General features: G+C 55.8%; 2 protein-coding genes across 10 annotated transcripts; both read left to right on the top strand.

The window, feature by feature from the left end:
- Positions 1 to 370: 370 nt before the first annotated feature.
- Positions 371 to 13,207, top strand: SCAMP2 (secretory carrier membrane protein 2). The gene is made up of 9 exons (XM_040601037.1): positions 371 to 524; positions 5,551 to 5,631; positions 6,307 to 6,396; positions 7,390 to 7,507; positions 8,194 to 8,322; positions 8,845 to 9,004; positions 9,512 to 9,613; positions 11,365 to 11,482; positions 12,554 to 13,207. Exons 1-9 carry the CDS (start codon positions 468 to 470, stop codon positions 12,698 to 12,700), a joined length of 1,002 nt encoding a protein of 333 aa, XP_040456971.1. The 5' UTR covers positions 371 to 467; the 3' UTR covers positions 12,701 to 13,207.
- Positions 13,208 to 14,254: 1,047 nt separating this feature from the next.
- On the top strand, positions 14,255 to 18,631 carry ULK3 (unc-51 like kinase 3). Of its 9 annotated transcripts, none has more exons than XM_040601032.1 (16): positions 14,255 to 14,423; positions 14,639 to 14,779; positions 14,986 to 15,106; positions 15,190 to 15,294; positions 15,381 to 15,524; positions 15,617 to 15,699; positions 15,800 to 15,955; positions 16,033 to 16,138; positions 16,263 to 16,303; positions 16,416 to 16,518; positions 16,636 to 16,700; positions 16,819 to 16,897; positions 16,987 to 17,027; positions 17,103 to 17,150; positions 17,200 to 17,282; positions 17,465 to 17,667. In XM_040601032.1, exons 1-16 carry the CDS (start codon positions 14,322 to 14,324, stop codon positions 17,526 to 17,528), a joined length of 1,482 nt encoding a protein of 493 aa, XP_040456966.1. In that variant the 5' UTR covers positions 14,255 to 14,321; the 3' UTR covers positions 17,529 to 17,667. The 9 variants fall into 9 exon arrangements, 8 of the variants coding, with proteins under 8 accessions (XP_040456966.1, XP_040456969.1, XP_040456967.1 ...); XM_040601028.1 differs by having other exon boundaries at positions 14,256 to 14,423; positions 17,554 to 18,631; XM_040601034.1 differs by having other exon boundaries at positions 14,256 to 14,423; positions 17,228 to 17,282.
- The last annotated feature ends 3,566 nt before the right edge of the window (positions 18,632 to 22,197 follow it).

Below are 22,197 nucleotides of genomic sequence, written 5' to 3'. Positions count from 1 at the left end.
GGCTCCTGGGCCCGGCAATGCCCGCCCGCAGGAACATCTGCAGGGCCTATGGGGGCTATAGGGGACATCCTTCTGTAGGGCATATTCTATAGAGGATGTTCTTCTATGAAAGATACTCTTCTGTCGGGGATAGTCTTCTATGGAGGACATTCGCCTGTGGTGGACGTTCTTCTATAGGGGACATTCCATAGGGGACGCGCTGTAGATCCTGCGGGGACACCCCGTGCAGAGGCTGACCCCCCACCCCTCCCCGCCAGATCCCGCTATAGGTGCCCCCCCTATGGCGCGCGGCCCCGCCTATAGGGTTAACCCCCGCCACGCGCTGTAGGAGGTGGCCGCCGTTGTGACGTCACGCAGACCCGCCCCGCCGCCGGGCCGGTCACGCGGCGCAGGCGCCTCGGCTGACCCGGAAGTACCTGGCGCGGCGGCGGCGGGAGCGGCGGAGCGGAGCAGCGGGGACCGCGCCCATGTCGGGCTTCGACACCAACCCGTTCGCCGACCCGGTGGACATCAACCCCTTCCAGGTGGGCGCAGGGCCCTGCGGCCCCTTCCCCCCGCCCGGCGCTCCCCCGCCCGGCGCCGGCGGGACGTGGCACTGACTGACGCGGTGCTAGCCAGTGGCGGCGCCGCTTCTCCCCGCCGCGGCCAATCAGGAGGAGGGGGCGGGACTAGGGGGAGCGTGCTGGGGCCGGGACCCCCCTAGGCCGCGCCGCGGGCCCGGCCCGCCCCCCCCCCCCCCCCCCCCGCCTCGCTTGTCGCCCCCCGCCAGCCCCGGGGTCTCCGCGCCCCCTCCCCACCCCCCAGGAGCGGCGTGAGCCCTCCCGGGGGACCCCCGTCCTGCGCGGCCAGCCCCGCCTCTCCGGGCCTGGGGAGGGGGCTCGGCGCCCCCCGGCTGGGCGCAGGTGCCGGCGGTGTGGAAGCCACGGCCGGTAACCGGGGGGCCGAGCCCTTAGGGAGCGCTGCGCGGCGGCCTGGCGGGCGCTGCCGCCTGGGGTCCGCCGGTAACGGCTAGCTCCTGCCACCGGCCCGCGGGGCACCCCGCGGCGTGGGCGGCGGCTCTGGGGGCCCGGGCCTGGGGCTGCCTTCGAGGTTCCGGGGGACCTGGTCTCCTTTCGGCGGGTTTCTCATCTGCGGGGTCAGCCTCCGCGCTCTGAACCGGGGGGTCACCGACACCCCGGGGAGCTGGCCGGGAACGGCCTCTCCGGCCCCCTCCGGTGTGAGAGCGTCCGGGCTTTGGCTTTACCCGCTGCCTGGCCTTTGCCGTCTGGCCGGGACGTGAGCGGCAGGACGGGGTGATGTCCTCCCCTCTGATTTCATGGCCAAGCCAAAGTGAAACTGTTTATCGATGGAGCTGAGTGTTTTGAGGATCTCAAGTGAAATCAGAAGGAAAAAAATGCTTCCTTGCCCTCGTGTTCACTTTAATGTGCTCTCGTGTGTCTCGGGAAGGGTTTGGGTGGCTGTGTGCCCGTAGTATCCCTCCCAGGGATGGGGAATATAGGGTGGCTCATGGGTACAGCTGCTGTTCACGCAGGGATTTGTCGCTTCGGAACGAGGAAATAAATATTAAAGCTGTCCCGGTATCTGATGGAACAGGGCCATGCCCGTGCTTTACTCACTGTTTAAACAAAAAAGATTGGATGCAATTTACAGCAGGTAGCTCTGATGCCACGCTTACTTTTTAACGAGGTCAAATATATGTCATGCCATGGATGCCCCTGCAATTGTCTGATGGCTCTTCGCAGCTACAGCTGGTCTTTGTGGCCTTTATATCCTTCTTTCAGGAGCATGAGGTCTCATGTTCACCTTTGTCCCTTTTTTTAAAGAAAAATCTCCCCAGTTGCCGGCAGCTGGATGTGAGGAATCTCTTGACTGCTGCTGCCTGGAGCCTCAAAGCCCTGTCTCTCCAATTTGAAAGTGGCATCTGACGACGTAGGACAGCGCTGTCCTGCTCTAGTAAATCTGATGAAATGACCCCATTCCCTGCCAGGGTTTGGGTCCATGCACTGGCTCGGTGCCGTGCAGGGCTGGGGAGGCTGTTTGGCCACCCAGCTGGTGCTGACATCCCCTTCCACACGCTCTGGAGATCTTGCTGAAAGTGTAGAAGCATCTTCACCCTCGCAGCCTTGTCACGCTGATGAATGTCTCTTGGGCAGAGCACCAGGTCGTCTTTCCTTGCTGTGGATCCCAGTGTAGTGCTTCGTACTCTGCAAATCCTGCTGTAACTGGGGATCTTTGCCTTTTAAGGAGACTTCGTTCACGATTTTCAATAAGCTTGTATAAAATAAGCTGTTTTGGTCTTCTTGAAAAGATCTGCGGCTCTTCTTTCTGTTGCTTATTATAACCAGTTAAGGAGAGATGATTAAATGCCTCTGTTTATTCAGTAACTTGCTATAAGTGGCAGCTATTTCCAGATGTTTGATATAAGCTTCAGACAGGACTGGCAACTGCCATCCTTTTTAGAGATACTGATAATAAAATCCTTGAGGTTTCTCTTGGTTCATCTTCCAGGCTGTGGCAGTGCTCCGGAGTCTCATGCTGGTGACTGACTGCAGGACTGGTAATATATGGGGCAGTTACTCTGATATTTAGACAATTGTGTGAAGTTCCAGGTGACTCTAAATTGAGTTCTCATGCCTCAGTCTCATCTAGAGAGGCATCTCGTTTTGTTTTGTTTCTTTAACTTGGAGGAGCAGATAGAAATGGAAGAATGTAATTTCTTGCATAGACCTGTTGTATCAAAAACTTTTAGCAGCTCTGTCAGCTGTCACAGTGTGACAGCAACTACATATTTGCATTAATCATTGCATTTGATAACAGTTTTAATCTTCCTGTCGGTGCAATTTGGTCGAAAGGCAAAATTATTCTGTACTGGGGAACTTGATGTCATTTTTCATGACTTTATCCCTGCTGCTTGAGGAAGCAATGGTAGGAAGGGCAGCAAATGGGGATCTGCTTGCTGGCGTTCTGGAGATTGAGTTGAGCTAATAATTGATGTGTGAGCGTGAGGCTTGTGGCTGGATGGGCTTATTAAATCGAGTGGAATAGTTGGAGAGAGCCTTCAGGTGCTCAGGCTTTTCCATAGCTCTGAAGCAGGAAAGAAGTTGAGGAGAATTGCTTGAGTTTAACTGGGGGTCCTAACACCTAAACCCTCTGGAAGGAAAGGTACGTGGGGACCTTCAGAGCAGAGGAGAGCGTTAGTTCCTTGGAGGGGAACAGCTGGTTAACGTGGCTTCAAGTGGTGCAGCGGATGAATTAAGTCCCTGTTTCACGATGTTAAGGATCAGGCCTGTGCTTGTTGCAAGAGGGTCAACTGCCTTTTCCTTTCTAGCCTGCAGAAAGTAACTGTAAAATGTGAAGCTTGTGGGCAACTTCTTGTTCATCTCCCCTCCATTTCTTCTGCTTACTCATCCTTAACACTGTGTAGTCCAGGCTTGCGGAAGCTGGTGCCTTCGTATCGCCCTCTGTTTCACAGCTGCTGTTTTCCTTCCTGCCCTAGCCAGGGTGCAGAGGCACGTGTCCAAACACACTTCAGCTCTGTTGCAAATTCCTTGCTCTATGTATATGTACTTTACACAGACTTGCACAACAGCAAGCAAGTTAAGCTGAGCTGCCTTGCCTTGTCCGTGCCACCGAGTTAAATTATTGTGGGTTTTTTCTAAGCTATGTGGTAAGATAAGAGGTTGATAAGAGGTCATCTCCCTTTGAAATCAAACTGTTCTGCAGCTGGAAGCCGTGAAACGGTGGTGCCGCTCTCCCTGCCCTGGCAGCCTGCCCTTTCTATAGCAGTGCTGTGCTGGTTAATTTGGGAGCTATCTTTTTGAATGGAGGTGAGCAAAGGGAAGAAAAATGTGTATTTTGCCTCAGCGTTCTAGTGTTTCTCCTTATTTCTGAGCACTTTTCCTCCCAGTCTGACCATTCAAGCTCTTCAGGTTGTTACGCAGCCTTTGCTTTCCTCTTCCCCTACCTTTAAGGGAGTTTCTCTTCCTTGTGCAGTCGTTGTCTGCTGGACTAAAGTCAGGCTGGGACCTTGCCTGGTCTGGATTAAAGGGTGTCGTGCTAGTGTGCATTAATTGACTTGTAAGCTTCCGTAGACAGCCCATGCATCTGCAAAACAGGTTAAGCTAAAGCCTCCAGAGGAGTAAGTGGTGAAATAAAACCTGTGCCTGGAGTCCTTGCAGCCCTTATTTCCAGCGTGGCCGTTCTGCTGGTGCTCCCCGTTTGTTACAGCCCTGCCTGGCTGGGGAGTTGTACTTCATCAAGCAGCATCTAAAACCTACTTGTCTGAGATCCCTCAGCCCAGGGTGATTCATAAACTAGTGCAACCTGTTGCGTAGGGAGTGCCTGCTATCGCGGAGATGTGTGAAGTTACTCATTAACTGTACTGTACGAGGCTTGTTCAGCAGAAGGCTGCGCTAAAGCCTCAGGAATGGCTCCAGAGTTACAGACCAGCCAAATGACTTTCCCGCAGCACAGGTACTTGCTCGGCCCCTGCACGCCTCCGTTGGTAACTCTCACCTTGTCGCAGTCTCAATTGCTTCTCACCCCATTGACCACAAAATTAAAATGACCAATCTGGAGACATGAGTTGCTGGGGAGGGAGGGAGAAAAAGCCACGTTTAAATTCTTTTTTTAACCCACACCCAGCTATCTGGTTGCCGGGCTGTTCTCGTAGTAGGATTTCTGAGTTCAAAAAGTACCTTGTTTCTCTAGTAGCTGGGGAGGGAAGCACTCCGGAGGTCAAACTCTGGCTATCAAAGAAGGATTTCTTTATGGAAGGCAGTGTGTATAAAAAAGAAGATAAAAATAGCTTCGTGCATTGCAGGTGAAGGAAGAAAGGCATTCTCAGCAGAGGTGCAGAGAGCCTTTTTTAAACAATCAAACTATTTGATGGAAGTGACTGGGAGACGCTGTGAGTACAGGTGAACGCAGTTGTTATGGCAGCAGCGTTAAAACCTCCAAAAGTAGTTGGTGTCACACACCCAGCTCAATTTTCCTGGGCGTTTCACTTTTTCAGAGCAACCCTTGGCATTTTAGCTTGCTGGTGCAGATGTCCTGGGTGGCAGCTGACATAGCAGGACCAGTTGTACCAGGAGTTTAATTTTGTGAGGTGAGGCTCTCCTATGCTTTGTGGATCCTCGCTTGCTTTGTGGTACATGTGAGGGTTGGGAGGTGGTCCTGGGTGCCCAGCAACATTCTGACTGTGGGGAACGAGTCCATGTCCTGCTTTGAGTCCCTGGAAATCAGGAATAACTTGCTGTAGGTAAGCAGTAGTAATCTGCAGAAAGGGCTCCTGTGTGGAGAGCGTGTTGTGGTTCTTCAGATGTACTCCTGGCTGAACAGGAGGTTACTTCTGCCCACAAATCTTGCCTTGCTGATAGTCATCGCCTTGGTTATTCAAATCCATTGTCAGCCAAGGGCACGCCTGTGGCATGTGTTTTACCCCATCTGGTTCCCAGTTAACGAGCGGATGGAAGGCAGGCAGTAGATAATGTATAAGCTCGTGATGAGCCATGTACGATGCTGATTTGGTTTTGCTCTGTCTCCTTTCAGGATCCCTCTGTGACACAGCTCACAAACACGAGCCAAAGTGGCTTGGATGAATTCAACCCCTTTTCTGAGAACTCCCAGCTGGTACGTGCCACGTGTCTTTGCGCCAAGTATTTTGGTGGTGGTTTTAGTGGTGTAGAAGGTCCCTTGGTAGGAGCAGCTTGGAAAAAAACAAGAGCGAGGCATTTGCAGCCGATTTCCTCACGGACGGTGCAGCTCATTGCGTGTGTGGCAAGCTGCGAGCCACCGCTGCTGCGCCTGAGCACTAATAAACTCCCAGCTGGAGCTCTCCACTCGTGTGGAACAGCTTCTCTCAAACTCACTGCTGGCTCGCAGTAAAGCTATATGAAGTGTGAAGGGGAAGATGTTTTGTGGCAGGACACATCAATATTTATTTGGTCTCTGGGTTGGGAGCTGAGGTGCTGTGGCGATACCATTGATGGATCGCTGCAAGAACATAATTCTTATTTCCTGGCTGCTGCGTGTGTGAGATGGGAAAAGGAGAACAGGAAACCAGGGTAAAGCAATATTTGTGGTTTAAACAACTGATGGAAATCCCTTTTTGTTTCTCCTTTGCCTAACAGCCATAATCCTCAAGTGCTGTGCCCCCAGTGCATTAAGGAGCTAACAAACTTGTGAAAATGTAGAGTTGCTTCCTGCTAGTGGTTTCTGGTTTAGTAGCGCTAAAACTTGAACTATCCTTTGCTAAAAGAAGCGATATGTAATGTTTTTGCCTCGTTGCTTGTCATTTATTTGCAGACAAATGCGGCACGGACGACGCCAGCCGTGCAGCCTTCTGGCCACTCGCAACCTGCTGTTCTGCAGACGTCCGTGGAGCCCACTCCCCAGGTATGGCAGCCCCTCACTGCTGCCTTCCCAGGAGCTGGGCTAGAGAGTGTGAAGGGCTCCTGTGGCCTCTGGAGGCTTGTGGGAGTAGGAAGGGAACAGGATTCTCTGGGCTTGGATGTGGAAGGCTGCAGGTGATCTTTTAAACTTGGATTTGTACCTGCCTGCTGAAGCAGATCTCTATGGGGAGTACATAGATGCAGTTCTTCTTAGGCCTTTTTCCCTGTCCCCCTGGTGGCGGAGCTCACTTTGCCTTGTAGTCTGTTTGCTCTGGCTTTCCCTCTGCAAACACTGAAATGTATCCTGCTAATGCTTTTAGCTTAGTTCTGGTGACTGCTCAGACGTGCTCTGTTCCAGGAGTGTAAATGCAGTCTAGCTATATATTGCAGCTGCTGCTTGGACTGGCTGGCAAGTACTCGGCTGCCAGGAGCATCTCATCCAAAGAGCAGAAAAGCCAAGGCTGCTAGGAGAAAGGATCGGTTCTCAGACTAGCAAGCAGGCAGAAGAGATGCTTAAGAGGTGTGGTAGGCGTCTGTCTTGCCTTTCCTTTGAATGTCCTCTCCTAGCTGGGAAGGGAAGGGAAGCTCAGGAGTCTCGCCAACCGCTCTGTTGCGAGGTGCCTAGAGGAACGAGGTGAACTGGGAGGTAGAAGAAACTGCAAGAAAAGCATAGCTTTGCTGAAAGGAAAGGGCATAGAGGATGGGCAGCAGGCTGGATAGCCTCCTGAGGGCTCTTCCAGCCCTATCTTCCCATGGGATAAGAGAGGAATGTCTGGGTGGAGTTCTGCATTGATCTTGATTTCATCCTCCAGCAGGTAAGGCAGAAAGCCTCAAGACATTTCAGCTCAGCCACAGGTGTTCAGCTTTCAAATTGTCCTTAACCCTTGCTGTTGAATTGCCTTTGCTTCCATTCCAGTTTGGCACCTGCTGTGTTTGCTGGTGGTGTTGCTGCTGCCTCAGTGAGAGAAGGACTTACCTTTTTCTCCCCCTGCTCTAGGCTGTGGCTGCGGCAGCACAGGCTGGGCTTCTTCAGCAGCAGGCAGAATTAGAGAGGAAGGCAGCTGAGTTGGAGAAGAAGGAAAGGGAATTGCAGAGTAATGCAGCCAGCATTAATCGTAAGTACTGCTTCCTGCAGTGAGCGTGATGCCCAGGGAAGCCTGGGTCGCTTGGTTTGTCAGGATTTGCTGAAGGCTCAGCCTGTCTGAGTGTATGCAGCTTTTTTAGAAGCCATGTGTCTTTCCTCTAGTCCTTCACAGCTGTGGCAACCCTCTTGGGACTGTACCTGTCATCCCATAACTTACAAGATAGGAAATGAGCTCAGAGATGAGGTTCTGGAGACCAGCTCTGGTGGGTCTCTGCCTCGAGCGTGCTCTCAGCATCTGCATTTGGCTACATTAAGTTCTTCAAACACCAATTTTGTATCGGTGCCTGAGCTGATGTGTGATGCTGCCACACTGAAGCTTTTCACTGGGAGCAATAAAGCGTTTTTCCAGTGTTGAGGCTCTCTTAACCACTGCAAAACAGTGTTATCCTCTAATCTTGGTTTGAGATGGCTGGATCTGGACTCGTAGTGCCGAGTGGCAATGGTTGTGACAGCCCTTTGGCCGTTGCAGGGGAATCCTGCCTCCCACGGATTTTTTTTACACATCCCTGCTGTGCCACCTGCTCTTATCAAGACCTAGCCTCTTCCAAGCTGTTAATGTCAGTGTATATGAATGGCTACTTGCAAATTGTGGCATGCAAATTAGTCTTTTAATGAGAGAGGACCAAGTGAAGAACTGCTCCTTTCTGTTTTCCACAGCAAGGCAAAACAACTGGCCACCTCTTCCCAAGAAGTGTCCGATCAAGCCGTGTTTTTATCAGGATTTTTCTGCAGACATCCCAGCTGACTACCAGCGGATATGCAAGATGCTATATTACTTGTGGATGCGTAAGTAATGGCTTGAACTGCAATTAAAAATTCTTCCTAAGAAGATTCTGTATCAAATGCTGAGCTTTGCCCTACAGTAAATTCTGTGGGTGTTGTCTGCAAGGGTAAAGTAATGTCTCCCTTTTTTATGAAGGCAAATGTAAAGGACTCAAAGTTTATGCTTTGGGAATAGCTTGTTCATGACAGAATTTTGGTTGTTGCGCAATGGAGAGACTTTAACAACTCTCCTGAGACTCTGAAAAACAGTGGATAGCACAGTTCAGAGACTGGGTGAAAAACAGTCTCGACTGTATTTGGCAGTTTTGGTGCTCTGAAAAGATTTAAGATTTGGTTGTAAGCAGCAGGATCAGATGAGGTTCTCTAGGTTAAGCTCTGTTTTCCTTTCAAGCAAGGCAAGGAAATTAGATGGCCTAAAGTCTCCTTAATTTCTGCGGAGCTCCAGGTGTTCAGCGAGAGATTAGGGATGCATCCGAGTTTTCCAAGAACTTACTGATATTTTTTTCTCTCTCCCATCCTGCACAGTGCATTCGATTACACTGCTCCTAAACCTGCTTGCTTGCCTGGCATGGTTCACAGTCGATGCAGAAAGGGGAGTAGACTTTGGTCTCTCGATCCTGTGGTTTGTTTTATTCACACCTTGTGCCTTTCTCTGCTGGTACCGACCAATTTACAAGGCTTTCAGGCAAGTACTAGCTTTTTCTGTAACAGGGGTGTGTCTTTTAGTGCGTGGAGTTTTGGTTTTATCTGTTCCAATCGTACATTGCCTGCAGGACTTTTCCAGCTCTTTGCTTCATTAAATAGATCAAAGCCACTTGTTCCTAAACATACTAGAAGTCGCTGAGGGAGCTTAATTGTGGTGGTCCTTTTTCATCTTGAAATCTAAGCCTAGCCGATCACAGGGTCCTGCTTTATTATTAATTTCTGAGAAACTGTTTGGTACATTCGTGTGTTGAGCACAGTGCATTTGGCTGCCTCTGGCCCATCTTGCACTGGGCAGAGCTCTGGTTTAGTGATACGAAGTGGACGCGTAAGTTGTGTTGCTGCGTAAGTTCCTCCTGAAATTGCTTCTCCTTAGCAGCTTTCCCCGGGAGAAGGGAGTTCACTGAAACAGTTTCCCTCCCTGTAGAGAAGGGAGTCTGTGCAGAGATCACGTCCCTGGGTTTCACTCTTGCTGCTGTCTCTCCTGCAGGTCTGACAGCTCCTTCAGCTTCTTCGTCTTCTTTTTCATCTTCTTTTGCCAAATAGCAATCTACATCATCCAGGCTGTCGGCATTCCTGGCTGGGGAGACAGGTAAGCTTGGTTTCACACGCTGCCGTGTCACAGCCCTGCATGGATGCTTTTTCTCACCAGGTCTGTGACTGTCAGAAGCTTTGGGGTCCGTTTCTGACAGCTGTCTCTTCTTTCTCCCGTGGGTTTCCTCCCTTGCCTGACACACAGCTCTGGCAGGTCCCAGCTGGGCTGCCTCTCTCCTCCACTCATCCCATCCTAGCCCCAGCGAAGGCACGTACTTTTTCTGCTTGGGGCCAGTGCAGAAAGGAGTATGTGAAACCTTCCGTGCCTCCTCTGCTGCCTTCCACATCACTTATTACATATAATACTTACCCCTTTTGATGCTGAACCTTGCTGACCGCATCTGCCTTGTGTTAAAATGGAGCTTTCCCTGGCAGGGGCTGTAGTGTGTGGAGGTGAGGGCTCTCTGACCTGGAGTCTGGGTATGGTACCTGCTGTTAGCAGCTTGATTCTGTCCCCAAACTCTTACTGAATTTCTTGAGTGTGTTGGTGGTGGGCTGTGCTTCAAAAATATAAGCAGAGAGGGTTTTACTCTCACCCTTTCTGGATGGTGTTGTACAGAAGGGGGAGTCTGGGCTTCTGGCGTGGCTCCAACAATCCTCTTGCCAGCAGTGCCTCGCTGCAGTGAGGGCACAGCCTTGCTGTTCGCCTTGCTGCCTTGGCTGTGGGTCAGATTCCAGAGTTTCTGTGAACAGTGAAAAGGTTAACATCTAGTGTTTTTTCTCCTGAGGGGGAGCCTTCAGGTGATGAACACAATGAAACTGCTGTCTATTTTTGCCCGCTGCCTGCAGAAGGGCTCATGGGCAAAGCTGTCCATGTGCTCCCTCCCCTGCTAGCTGCTGCTGCCTGAGTCACGGGGGACTGGGAGGGGGCACTCTGTTTTTAAGCTGACTTGGAGAGCGTGCTTTGAGCTTTCTGCTGTGTTTCCTCGAGCCAGGCAGCACATTTATTTTTGGCTGTAGTGCATGGTGTGCCTTTCCGCTTCCTGGTAACGAGCAAGACGTTGTGCAGCGCATCGAATGGGACGGTTTGGCTCACTTGATTCCCTCTCTCCTGGTGGCACACGGCTTGCTTGGTTTAGCAGTTGGAAGGTTCCTTTCTCCAGCACGTAGGAGGGTGTTTTGAGTGAGGCATCTTGGTATTTTCACCCACAGCCAAGCACTGTTAACTCCCACCGTCCCCCCCCTGCCCCTTCCCTTCAACAACTGCCAGTTTCCTCCTTTCTGTAGCTCTGACTTCACCCCTTCCTTCCTCTTCCTCCCTATCCAACACTTACATCCCTGGCCACACAGAGCTGTCATGGTGACACGTAAGTCTAGGCTTCGGATCTGCCAGCTGATCTCTTCCAATGTAGATGTATCAGCCTGTCTTTGCGCTACGTGGCTGAATTTTGAGAAGCTGCTTGTAGAAGTGACGTGATGTATGATGGCACTAGGGGTATTGGGTTTGCCTCTTAAGGCGGGGTGGGCGAGGGGCCAGGGCTGTAACGTGGGTGGGTGAGGTGAGCACAGCTCTCTTGTGTAGAGGCACATTGCTTGTAAAAATGAGAATGGAAACTCTGGCCCCCAAAAAAGTGCCTGGATGAGCACCTGGGTCCCTGTTTCCACAGCCGTTATGGCTGGTTTTGCACTTCCCTGTAGCCTTCCCCCAAAGGCTCTTACACAACTGTCGGTGCGTCTTCTCCCTCTGCTCCCTCTCATCCTGTGAATTGAACGCTTGCCATGCTCACCCTGCTCTCCTCTCTCTCGCAGTGGATGGATTGCAGCGCTGTCTGAGCTGCACGGGAACCTGGCCGTGACGGTTATAATGATGGTGGTGGCAGGGTTCTTCACGCTGTGTGCGGTTCTCTCACTCTTCCTCCTGAAGCAGGTGAGTGGCTCGGAGGCAAGGTGTGACTTCGGCTGAATCGCAGAGCCACAGATCAGGCTGCTCCTAGGGTATCCTGAGGTTGCCACCTCCTCTCATCTCTCTGGGGATTAGCTTGCTTTTGAAGGTGTAATTGGGGCACTGTCAGGTCAAGAGCTTTTAATGGAAGTAATTTTGCTTGTGCTTCCTGTATTGATGCCACATTGCTTGAACACTAAGGGGACTTGCAGGTGGGAAAGTAGCCTTTGGGGAGGGAAGAGGATGCACAAGTGCTTCAGTAAGGCATGCCATTAACCGTGCATGTTAGAATAAAGGAGAGTGTAGCAAGGTGTGCTGCATCAGCTGCCATCCAAAGACAACCAGCGAGGTCCCAAATGTCACCTTACTGAACACCGACATCAAACTTGCACCTCCCTTTACCTTGAGTGTGTCCGGAGCTGGCCGAGCAGAGGTGGCCGTTGCTTTGTTTGGCTTTCCAGGGCCTTACAATCGCTGCTACCACAGTGTTGTGGGACTTCTGAAAGCCTGGTGGGATCGAAACAAGCACCTTCCTGCTGGCTCCCAGCCACAAGCCCCCCTTCCTTCCTCTGATCGACTGTGTGAGGGTTGTATTTCTGCAATTAACGGCAGAAATGTAGCTTTGGGGAAGGCAAGGACAGGCTGAACTGGTCCTGTTCCCATTGCTTCCTCCTCATGTTCTCCTAAATTGTGTCTTGAAGGAAATACCTGATGCTTGTAGTTGTGGGCACCTTCAGGTCCTGCTCTGCAAGTATCTGTAAATGCAGGGGCTAAGTGTCCATACCGTCACAGTGCGGAGAGCGGGGTTTCTGGTCTGATGCCTGCCATTTGGCTGAGAGCTCCGCGTTTTATGACAACTGAGGGTCTCCTGAAATCCACAGCATCACGTGCTGGGTGAGGTGGAAGCCAGTGGCTCTGGCCCATCCTCTCTAGCTGCTAAGAGAGCTGGTTAGCGATAGGGCAGAGGAAGAGCAAGCTGGCAAGCAAGGTGTGTGCAGCGAGCTCACGACTGCATGCTGATTTTGTGTTTTTTTCCGCTCTCTTTCTGTTTTCCAGGTGCATTCCCTGTATCGGCGCACAGGAGCCAGTTTCCAAAGGGCCCAGGAAGAGTTTTCCCAAGGAATCCTCACCAACAGGGGCTTCCAGAATGCAGCTGCTGGGGTGGCCTCCTCAGCTGCACAGAGTGCTTTCCGGGGAAACTAGCCCTTCCTGGGGCTGCCACCCCCTCGCTTCCTCTGCCATTGTCACCCCAACCTTTTTTTTTTTTTTTTTTTTTTTTTCCTGAAGATGCACTTTTTGGGAGTACCATGTTAGCTCTGTGATGCCGACTCCAGATGAGAAGAGGTCTGGTTTTTTAGCTTCAGCTGGCCTGCATTTATGACTATTAGTTTTCCCTGTCTTGTTTTAGGGTGTGGGGAGATAGGGGAGACATTCTCTGAAGCAAATACCTTTCTCTGTCCAGGACATACGGAGCATTTGTTTCTCTTCCTCTCCTTGCCCTGCCTGTAGCAGGAAGGCAAGGGGAAGGGCTTTTTGATTTTTTTCCTCTCTTCTATTGGCCTTTGCTATGAAGAATTTGATTATCTGCTGTTTTGGAGGGTGGGGTGGGGGTGGTTGTAACTTGCATGTAGTTTATGTTGTTAATTTTAAGAGCAGAAACTGTACTTTTGGTTTATTACACTTAAACAATGCTGCATTTTGACCTCTTAACTGCTCGGCTGCCTGAGAGTTGGGGTAATGTGGCATGAATTAAAACCTGGGAGCAGGGCTGGGTTGGAGAAGGGAGGAAACACCTTTCTCCTTGTCCCTCTGTGGCAGATACCCCCCTCTGCTTCCACGAGGATCCTGCAGATCATGGCCCTCGGGGGCTCCTGTGCCCTTTGGCCAGCAGCCCAAGGCATGGAGAGGGGGAGAAGCCATCAGTGGGGGGCCGAGTCTTCACCGCGGCCTTAAACCAGGGAAGGGAGGGGGAAGAAGGATCGCCTGACCCGCTGGTTGCGCTGCTCCAGCGGCACCGAGGACGCCAGTTCTAACGCCATGTGGCCATGTGCTGCCAACGACGTCCCTCGCCGGCTAACCTTGAGAGCCTGCCAGGCGAGAGCATGAATGAATCTTTCTCCAGGGACAGCTCCCTGCCTTCCTCCTCCTCCTCCTCTGCCCAAGGTTTGGGGTGTGTGTGCAGCTCTGGGAGCTGTGCCCAGCATCCCTGGGGTGTGGGGCAGGGGCTGACGGTGTGGTGGGGGCTGTGCCCCGCAGCCCCCCAGCTCTCCCTCCCTCCATCCATCCATCCGTGGGTTTACTTGCAGACTTGACCTCGTGCAGCCCCTGTCCCCTGCCTGCCCAGCAGCGGGGGTCGCGGTGTGTACCCGCATCCTGCGGGGGCAGTGGGTGCTGGGGGGGGGGAGGCTGCCCACTGCCCTCCCAAGCCCCCTTGGCCACACATCAGTGGGCTCACATGCCCTTCCTCGGGGGGTACTGGGGTGGGTTTTGCTGCGTCTGATCTTTTCATGTAAAAAAAAAAATGAAATAAAATTAATAATTAATATAATGAAACGTAGATGTGCTCAGAATAAAATCCCCCTGCGGGCGGTGGGCGGGGGTCTGAGCTGGGGTAATGGGCGGGGCTTTGGCGGCGGGCGGGGCCTGAGCCGTGCGGCGGGCGCTGATTGCGCGGTGGGAGGGGCTTGGGTGGTAGGTGGGGCCCTGAGGGGCGGGCGGGGCCTGACCCAGGCTGTGGGCGGTTATTGGGCGGGGCTTAAGTAGTGGGCGGGCCTGCGGCCGTGGCGCGCTGGGAAGGCGGAAGCGGGTCCGGGGCCGATCGGGCATGGCCGGGCCCGGCTGGGCCCCGCCGCGCCTCGATGAGTTCATCCTCACCGAGCGCCTCGGTGCCGGCACCTACGCCACCGTCTACAAGGCCTACAGGAAGGTAGGGTCGGGCCCGCTGCGGCCTGGCCCCCCCCGCCTCCTCCCCCGTGCGGCGCTGCCCCTTTTCACAGCCCTGTAGCCCCGATGTGGGACCTGTCCCCCGCCTTGGCAGGGGTTCCTTTGCCCCCGGGACTCCTCCCAGGCTGGGGAAGGACCCCTAGGGTGGCTGTTTGGGGGGAGCTACGGGTGGACTCTAGAGTTGGTGCCCCTTGGCAGGGGGACACGCGCGAGGTGGTGGCCATCAAGTGTGTGAGCAAGAGGAGCCTTAACCGGGCGTCAGTGGAGAATCTGCTGACGGAGATCGAGATCCTGAAGACCATCCGACACCCGCACATCGTGGAGCTCAAGGACTTCCAGGTGGGGCTGGGCGTTTCCCAGTGAAGGGGTGACACTGAGCCAGCACCGGTCCAGCTCAGGTCCTGGGGTCCCCCCTGGCTCCCCAGGGGTGTGTCCGTGGGGCTTGGTGTCTGTGACTGGGCAAACCAGTCTAGGTGGACCCTGTGTGGGTGGGATATGCAGTGGGACCGGCCAGGGCAGCGTGACGGGGTCCTCTTGCCTCCCAGTGGGACAGTGACCACATCTATCTGATCATGGAGTTCTGCGCTGGGGGAGACCTCTCCCGTTTCATCCGGATGCGCAGGATCCTCCCCGAGAAGGTGGCACGCATCTTCCTGCAGCAGCTCGGTAAGGGCTTCTGGCCCGCAGATTTTGGGGGACAGGGCTGTAGAGGTGTTCTCCTGCTGCCACGTGCCCATCTGCCTGCCCAGCCTGTGCCCTGAAGTTCCTTCATGACCACAACATCTCCCACCTGGACCTCAAGCCACAGAACATCCTCCTGAGCACTCCGGAGAACCCCCAGCTGAAGCTGGCAGGTCAGGGCAGGTCCCCAGGGAGGGGCTGGGGGTGGTAATTCCTTCTCCCCACTCCCCACAAGTTCTCCTCGTTCTTTGCCCCACAGATTTTGGGTTTGCTCAGCACATGTCCCCGTGGGACGAGAAGCACGTTCTGCGGGGCTCCCCGCTCTACATGGCTCCCGAGATGGTGTGCCGCCAGCAGTATGACGCCCGAGTGGACCTGTGGTCGGTGGGCGTCATCCTTTATGGTGGGCTTTGCTTTTGTGCTCACCAGGGGTTGGCTCGGGGCCGATTTCCCCGTCTCCATCTCCCCATGCCGCTCCCTTTTTGCCCCCTGCAGAAGCGCTTTTTGGGAGGCCGCCCTTTGCCTCTCGCTCCTTCGCTGAGCTGGAGGAGAAGATTCGCAGCGACCGGGCTGTTGAGGTAACGCGTGATGGGATGGTGCTGGGTGGATTCTTGCAGCCCATCCCCATGCTGGGGCTGCGGCAGGACCGGGGGTCTCTCAGCCCCTGCCCCTCCCCAGCTGCCCAGCCGACCCCTACTCTCCGCGGAGTGCCGGGACCTCTTGGGACAGCTCTTGGAGAGGGACCCTTTGAAACGCATCTCCTTTGAGCGCTTCTTTGCCCACCCCTTTGTGGATATGGAGCACGTCCCCGGCCCTGAGAGCCTCTGCAAGGCGGTGAGCGGGGTGCTGGGGAGCTGGTCCCTGGGGACATGGCGGGGCTGAGCCCTGAGCCCCCACCTTGTCTCCCCCAGACCAACCTGGTGGTGGAGGCGGTGAAGAAGGACCAGGAGGGGGACGCCTCCACCGCCCTCTCCCTGTACTGCAAAGCTCTGGAGTATTTTGTGCCGGCTCTGCACTGTGAGTCCACCCGGGGGCTGTGTGGGTCCTGGGCAGTGCTGGCTGCTTTTGGGGGGTGGGCAGCACCCTGGGAGAGGCCAGTTTGCGGCCCACCCACCCCAGCGTTCATTCGCTCTCCCTCCAGATGAAAGTGATGCTCGCCGGAAAGAAGCCATCCGGGCTAAGGTGAGCCAAAAATCCCTGGGGAGGTGGGGGATGGCATCCCCCCAGCTTAGCTCGGCAAGATGCCCCCCCAGTCCCCGTGGTGGGGGTCCCCTCACCCCCCTGCTGTGGGCAGGTGGGGCAGTACATCTCCCGCGCAGAGGAGCTGAAGGCATTGGTCACCTCCAGCAACAAGAGCCTCCTGCAGAAAGAAAACCCAGCCAGAGAGCTCCTTAAAGGTAGCGCTTTGTGGGGACCCCCAGCCTCAGAGCAGGAAGGGGACACCCGGTGGGGGGTTGGGCTGAAGGGTGTCACCCCCTCCCCGGGGTGCTTCCCACTGCGACATCCCCTTGCAGAGATGGCCAAGGACAAGCCTCGGCTCTGCGCTGCGCTGGAAATGGCTTCTGCTGCCATCGCTAAGGTGGGTCGTGCATTGGGGGTCCCGTCTCCCCTCGAGTGGAAGGGGAAAGAGCAAACCCAGGCGGGGGGGAGCTGGTGTATCCCCCCGGCTGCAGCCCGGCCCCTGGGGTCTGTTGCAGGAGGAGGAAGGCAGAGATGACCGTGACACCCTGGAGCTCTACCAGCAGAGCCTGGGGGAGCTGCTGCTCCTCCTGGCCGGTGAGTTGTGGCTGCGGTGGGTGCTGCGGGGCAGGGACGCATCCTGCGCGCGGGGCTGATGGGACGGCACATCCCTCTTCCCTCCGCAGCGGAGCCTGCAGGGAGGCGGCGGGAGCTGCTCCATGCGGAGGTGAGTGCCAGCCGTGGGACTGCGGCGTGTCCCTGTTGGCATGGCTTTGAAGGGACTTTCCTCTCTGTCCACCAGATCCAGACCCTGATGGCCCGAGCCGAGTACCTGAAAGATCAGATAAAGGTACGGCTGCTTTTGAGGGGGGCTCTGGAGCACGCTGGGGGGGCTGCAGCCTGGAAAACACCCCTCTCCCCTGGCAGATGCGGGAGGCGCAGTCCATGGGCAAGGAGGCGCTGGCGGAGCCCGTCCGGAGCAGTGAGTCCCTGTCTCCATCTCCTCTTGTCCCCTGGGAGGGGACTTGACAAAAGGGGCCTGGGGAAGTGTCCCCCCTTGTGGCTTCGCTGAAGTGGTGGGCAATATCCCTGCAGCTGCTGCAGCCACGGGGATATTCCTGCCCATGGGTAATCCCGATGCCGCACGCCTTCCTCTCCCCCCAGCATGGGGTCGTGCGTGGCTGGGATCCCACCCGGCTGGGTGGTGATGGCGTGTGCAGCTGAGTGAACGGTCTCTGTGCCCCCCGGCACAGCCTGTACCTTGCAGTGATGCCCGGGAGCCAGCCGGCGGGATGCTGCTCACCGCCCTGGCGCTGCCGTGCGAAGAGATGCTGCCGGGGTGGAGGAAGGATGAGCCTCTTGTCCCAACCGCTTTGGGGTAACCGCCTCGGGGGCTCACCCTTGGGCTCCCACCCCGGGAGGGTCCCACGGGTGGGTCTGTAGAGCCATCTGCCCTTCTCCCTGGACGTTGGCATCATTTCCCAACAGGCAGAGTTCCCTCCTGGCCCTGCCTCGACCGTCTGCCTCCCCTGACCACAGTGGGCGGGTTATTCCACTCTAATTCCCTCCACCGGCTGCGACGGGCTGGGTATTTTTATCCTGGCACCGGGCTCCGGCAGCATATCCCCCCTGCCAGTCGCATACGTCTCTTGCCTCTTCGGCTGGATGTTTCTTCCACCTCCCAAATTCTTCCAGGGGAGCCCTGGGTGTATGCGCAGCCCAGACCCACGGAGCCCCACCGAGAGCTCCGGGCTGTCGGTGACGGCAGCAGGCAGAGGGTCGGGGATGCTCCTGGTGCCCACCCTCCGCTGTGCCTTTCTCACCCAGCAACTACCTCGGCGCCTGCTGTCGCTCCTCCGGCCTCGAGCACCCAGCTGCACCGGCCCTGCCTCCCTCTCGCTGCAGGAGCGTCGGGGTCGAGGCATTTGCTTCCTAAACCTGCCTGCATGGGGCTGGCAGGTACTGGCTGCGTTCGTCACTGGTGTCACGAGGTGCTGGCAGTGCTCGGCAGGGGGTAACGGTGCGTGCTGCACGGGTATGGTAAACACAGATGAGCAGAAATCAATCACCTTCAGGGAAAGAGTCGCACGGCTGCAAATGGTGATACCTCCCCAAAGGCACAGCCTCGGCATCCTGCCCACTCCGCTCCTCAGGGCTCTGACCACACCAGTATCCCAATCATAATCCCAGGAGCCCCCCGGCCCTGCCGAAGTCACTTATCCGGGGTGGTAAGGTCCGCCTGTCCTGCAAAGCAAGGGACTTGTCTCACTAGCTACTGTATTTCAAGGGAATGTAATTTATTGTCTTTAATAAATGCTTTGATTTCTCCAACTCCTCCAGTCATGAGTTTGCGCTTGAAGACCCACGGAGGGGTCTCCAGCCAAGCCCAGGAGCGAGAGGCAGCCTGGGGTGCCTGGAGCCATTGAGGAGGGCTGGGGACCCCTCTTCCCTGTCCCCCTGCCCAAGACCAGAGCCAGAGGGTCCCCTCCTCTCCCCCAGGCAGTGCTGGTGGGGAGCCCTACCTCCCCGTGCTCCCTGGGGACATGAGGCAGCCAAAGCAAGGTTTGACCTTGTTTTCGCTTCAGATCTTTTTTTCTTTGTGTGCATGTAAAACAGAACAACACATTTTCTCCAATAGGTTTTTATGGCGGGGCTGGGCAGGGAGGTGTGGGGGAAAGGCAGGGGGCCTGGAGCAAATGGTGGGGTTATTTTGGGGGTCCCCAGGGATGGTCTGAGCTGTGAACCCAGCAAAGCTCCCAGGGCCGCCTTCACCCCAGGTGCAGCTCCATAACGTGGTTTCTTCCGCCCCCAGCCCCTAGCTTTTAGTCTGGGCTGCTCCATGCCCAAGCCATTGGAGAGCTTCCCAGGCAGATGTGGCAAGGCATTTTTGTTTGGTTTTTTTATTTATTTTATTATTACTTTGTTATTATTATTCTGAGCAGAGATTATATCCTGAGGCTTTAAAGAGCTTTCAAACCCCCTGCCCTCCCCCGGCCCGTGGCTAGCACAGAGCTGCCGGGGCGGCGGAACGGCTGCGCAGCCGGCGCGGATAATCGCATCTGCCTTTACGCTCTGCTGAAGACGCGGCCGAACCCGGAGCCTTTTGAAGCTGGGAGAGGCTCCAGCTGCTTCCCCGGGGGTGACGGAGCTGGGGGTGTCCCAGCTTTGTGTCGCACGGATGTGAGTCATTTCTGCACCAGGGCTCGCAAGGCGCTGCCTGAATGTCACTGCCCGGGCTGAGGGGACGAGGCACGGGGTGAGCAGTGCCCAGCCGGCAGCAGGGGCTGGCCGCGGCAGTGGCCTTTGTCACTCGGCGTGGCTTTGGCCACGGTGGGGAGCAACAAGTGCTGCTCTGGCCACCCTCTCCATTGGTGTCATGGCAAAGCCCGGTGGGGACGCGTGCCAGAGCGGTCCTGCCTCCTGGCACCATCCAGCCTTCCCAAAGGAAAGGCTCTTCTGAGCCAGAGCATCCCCAGCATCACTCACAGGGTGGCTCTGGGGTCACAGTTGTCACCTAGAGAGGCAGAGGGGTTGTCACCCACCTTGTACCAGCCCACAGGCCTCTTGGTGATGTGAGCTCAAACACTCAATGGGCTTTAAAGAAAGAGTTGGGGAAAGCTGGGTCAGTGTGTGAAGCCAATTGTGGGTTCTCCTCCGTGCTCTTTAATCCAGATTAATCCCGATATCTGGACCAGCAGCACAGCGATGCTGCAGTAGGATGGATGGGGCCACCCCTTCCCGCAGCAGCTCACAGAGAGGTTTAATTGCCTACAAAAAGAAAAACAGAGCATTCAGCAGAGATCCCTCATCCTCCGGTGACGGTTCATTTGTTTCGGTGCTTTAACGATTGCTCATTTAATGCTTTGTCTGTTGGGGAAACCACTCGCATCCTCCCATGCTTACCGGCAGAAGGGAGGCCCGATCCTGCACACGGCTGCAGGGTGGCTCCACGCCTGGTGGGGGAGCGGAGCTCTGCCCACCCACGCTCCTTCACAAGCACTGCTGCCAGCAGAGACACCCCAGCACCCAGCAAGGGCTTGCTTGGACAAATCCACCCCAAACCTGTCCCCACAGGTGAGGGAGTTGTATAGAGGTTTATAGCGTAGAACAGCAAAAATTAGGTTTTCTACTTTAATCTGCACTAATTCTTTGCTTTAAGTTTTGTAGCCCGCGTGTTGATGCCCGGAGCGGTGGTACGGTGTGCAGGCAGCGGGGATGCGCGGCTGCAGGGATGCTCAGGGATGTGGCAGCGGGGAATGCTGGCAAATGGGCTGCATCTCTCGATGGGCAGGGGACAGGCAGGAGAGGGGCTGCCTGCCCCTGCGCCCCCCATCCCACGCTCTCCTCCCCGGCACGGGCACCGGGCCAGCCACAAGAGCAGGGCTGCAGGCTCACAGCATCCTTGGAGCTCATGACGCTTTGCTGGGAATGCTTTGCTGAGGCTTAACACGTCACGGAGCCAAGCAGGGAGAGCGTGTGCTGCTTGCTTTTCACATGCCTGGGGGTCATGGTGCCTCCTAAAATAAACCCGCCGAGCTTCACGCGGCCTTTGTGTGGCGGCACGTGGGCCGGGAGCGAGCGCCGAGCTGAAGGTCTGTGGCTGGGGGAGTGGGGAAGGGGGGCAGAATACAAGGTGGGGGAGAGGGTGCAGGCTGTGTGCTGGTGGGGCTACGCCGGTTACAGGTGGGGACGAGCCGAAGGGCTGCATCCTCCAGCCCCATCTCCCTCCCCCTGCTCCGGTCGGGATCCTGCTCTCCCGCGGGACGTGTTATTGATCACGCCTTGCCATCAGCCTGGGATTTAACAGCCGTGCCGTGCCGTGCCGTGCCGTGCCGTGCCGTGCCGTGCCGTGCCGTGCCGTGCCGTGCCGTGCCGTGCCGGAGGGCTTGGCTTGGTCAGTGCCTGCTCTCCGCTATCCCTTTCCTGGTGAGGGATTAGACGAGCTTGGGCTGATCCTCATCAGGTATGATCTCCTTTCGGAGCTAAAGCTGCTTCTGCCACTCTTCCCTCTCTTCCCACCAGCCTCCAGCGCTGTGCGGGGCTGGGCCAGGCTCTGCCCGGGGCCGGTGGCCCCCGAGCTGCCGCCGGGTCCCCGGGGGGCTGCAGAGCAGCCGGTCCCTGGGGCCAGAGGGTTGGCGACGTGCGTCCCCACGGGCAGAGCATCACGCCTGAGCTGCCTCCCTCTGCCTCCTGCCAGCCAGAGCCCTGCCTGCTTTCCTCTAAGAGGTGAGGCAAGCTCTGATTTCGGAGCGTACGCCGAGTTTCCCAGGCCCCCACACGGCTCTCCCAGGGGGCTGGGGGCAGAAAGCAATCTGCTGGCCCTGCCGGGGAGCTTTGCTCAGCCCAGCAGCCCCGGACACGGCCTAATCCTGCATCCTTGCTATTATTATAACAATAATAACAGTAATGATGATTACACCAGCTTCCCAGCTCCCTCTCCTCTGTTTTCCTGGATAACCCAACTCCCCTGTGAAAACAAATCGCAGCTAATCAACTCCATTGGGATTTGGAACAGTAAATTCCCAGCCTGTGCCAAGTTTTTCCAGGAAGCCTCGCTGCAGGAGCCCACCGCCTGCTGAGATGCCAGCAGGCTGGAGCTGCTCCGGCTTGAAGTCACACCTGTACTTATCATGGTCTTGTCCCCGTGGAGATGTGTCCTTGCTGGGAGCAGTGCCGCAGACGTCCCACAGTGCCCATGAGACTGAGGCGGGGAGCTGGTGAATGAGCTGAAGGCTTTTTACTAAAATAGCCCCAAATCTATGAAATCTGGGGGTTTTGTTTGCTTTTAAACCCAGCTGCTGACAAAGAGCCACACGTAGCATCCCTTTGGTATGAAACATGGCAAAACAGCCAAGCACAATCGGGCGTGATGATTTCTGCTGGATAATGCCGCAAGA

This window comes from Falco naumanni, chromosome 7 (assembly GCF_017639655.2).
Source record: "Falco naumanni isolate bFalNau1 chromosome 7, bFalNau1.pat, whole genome shotgun sequence".
Lineage (NCBI taxonomy): Eukaryota > Metazoa > Chordata > Aves > Falconiformes > Falconidae > Falco > Falco naumanni.
The sequence above is the reverse complement of the archived record's forward strand: the minus strand, read 5'-3'. Positions and strand labels throughout refer to the sequence as shown.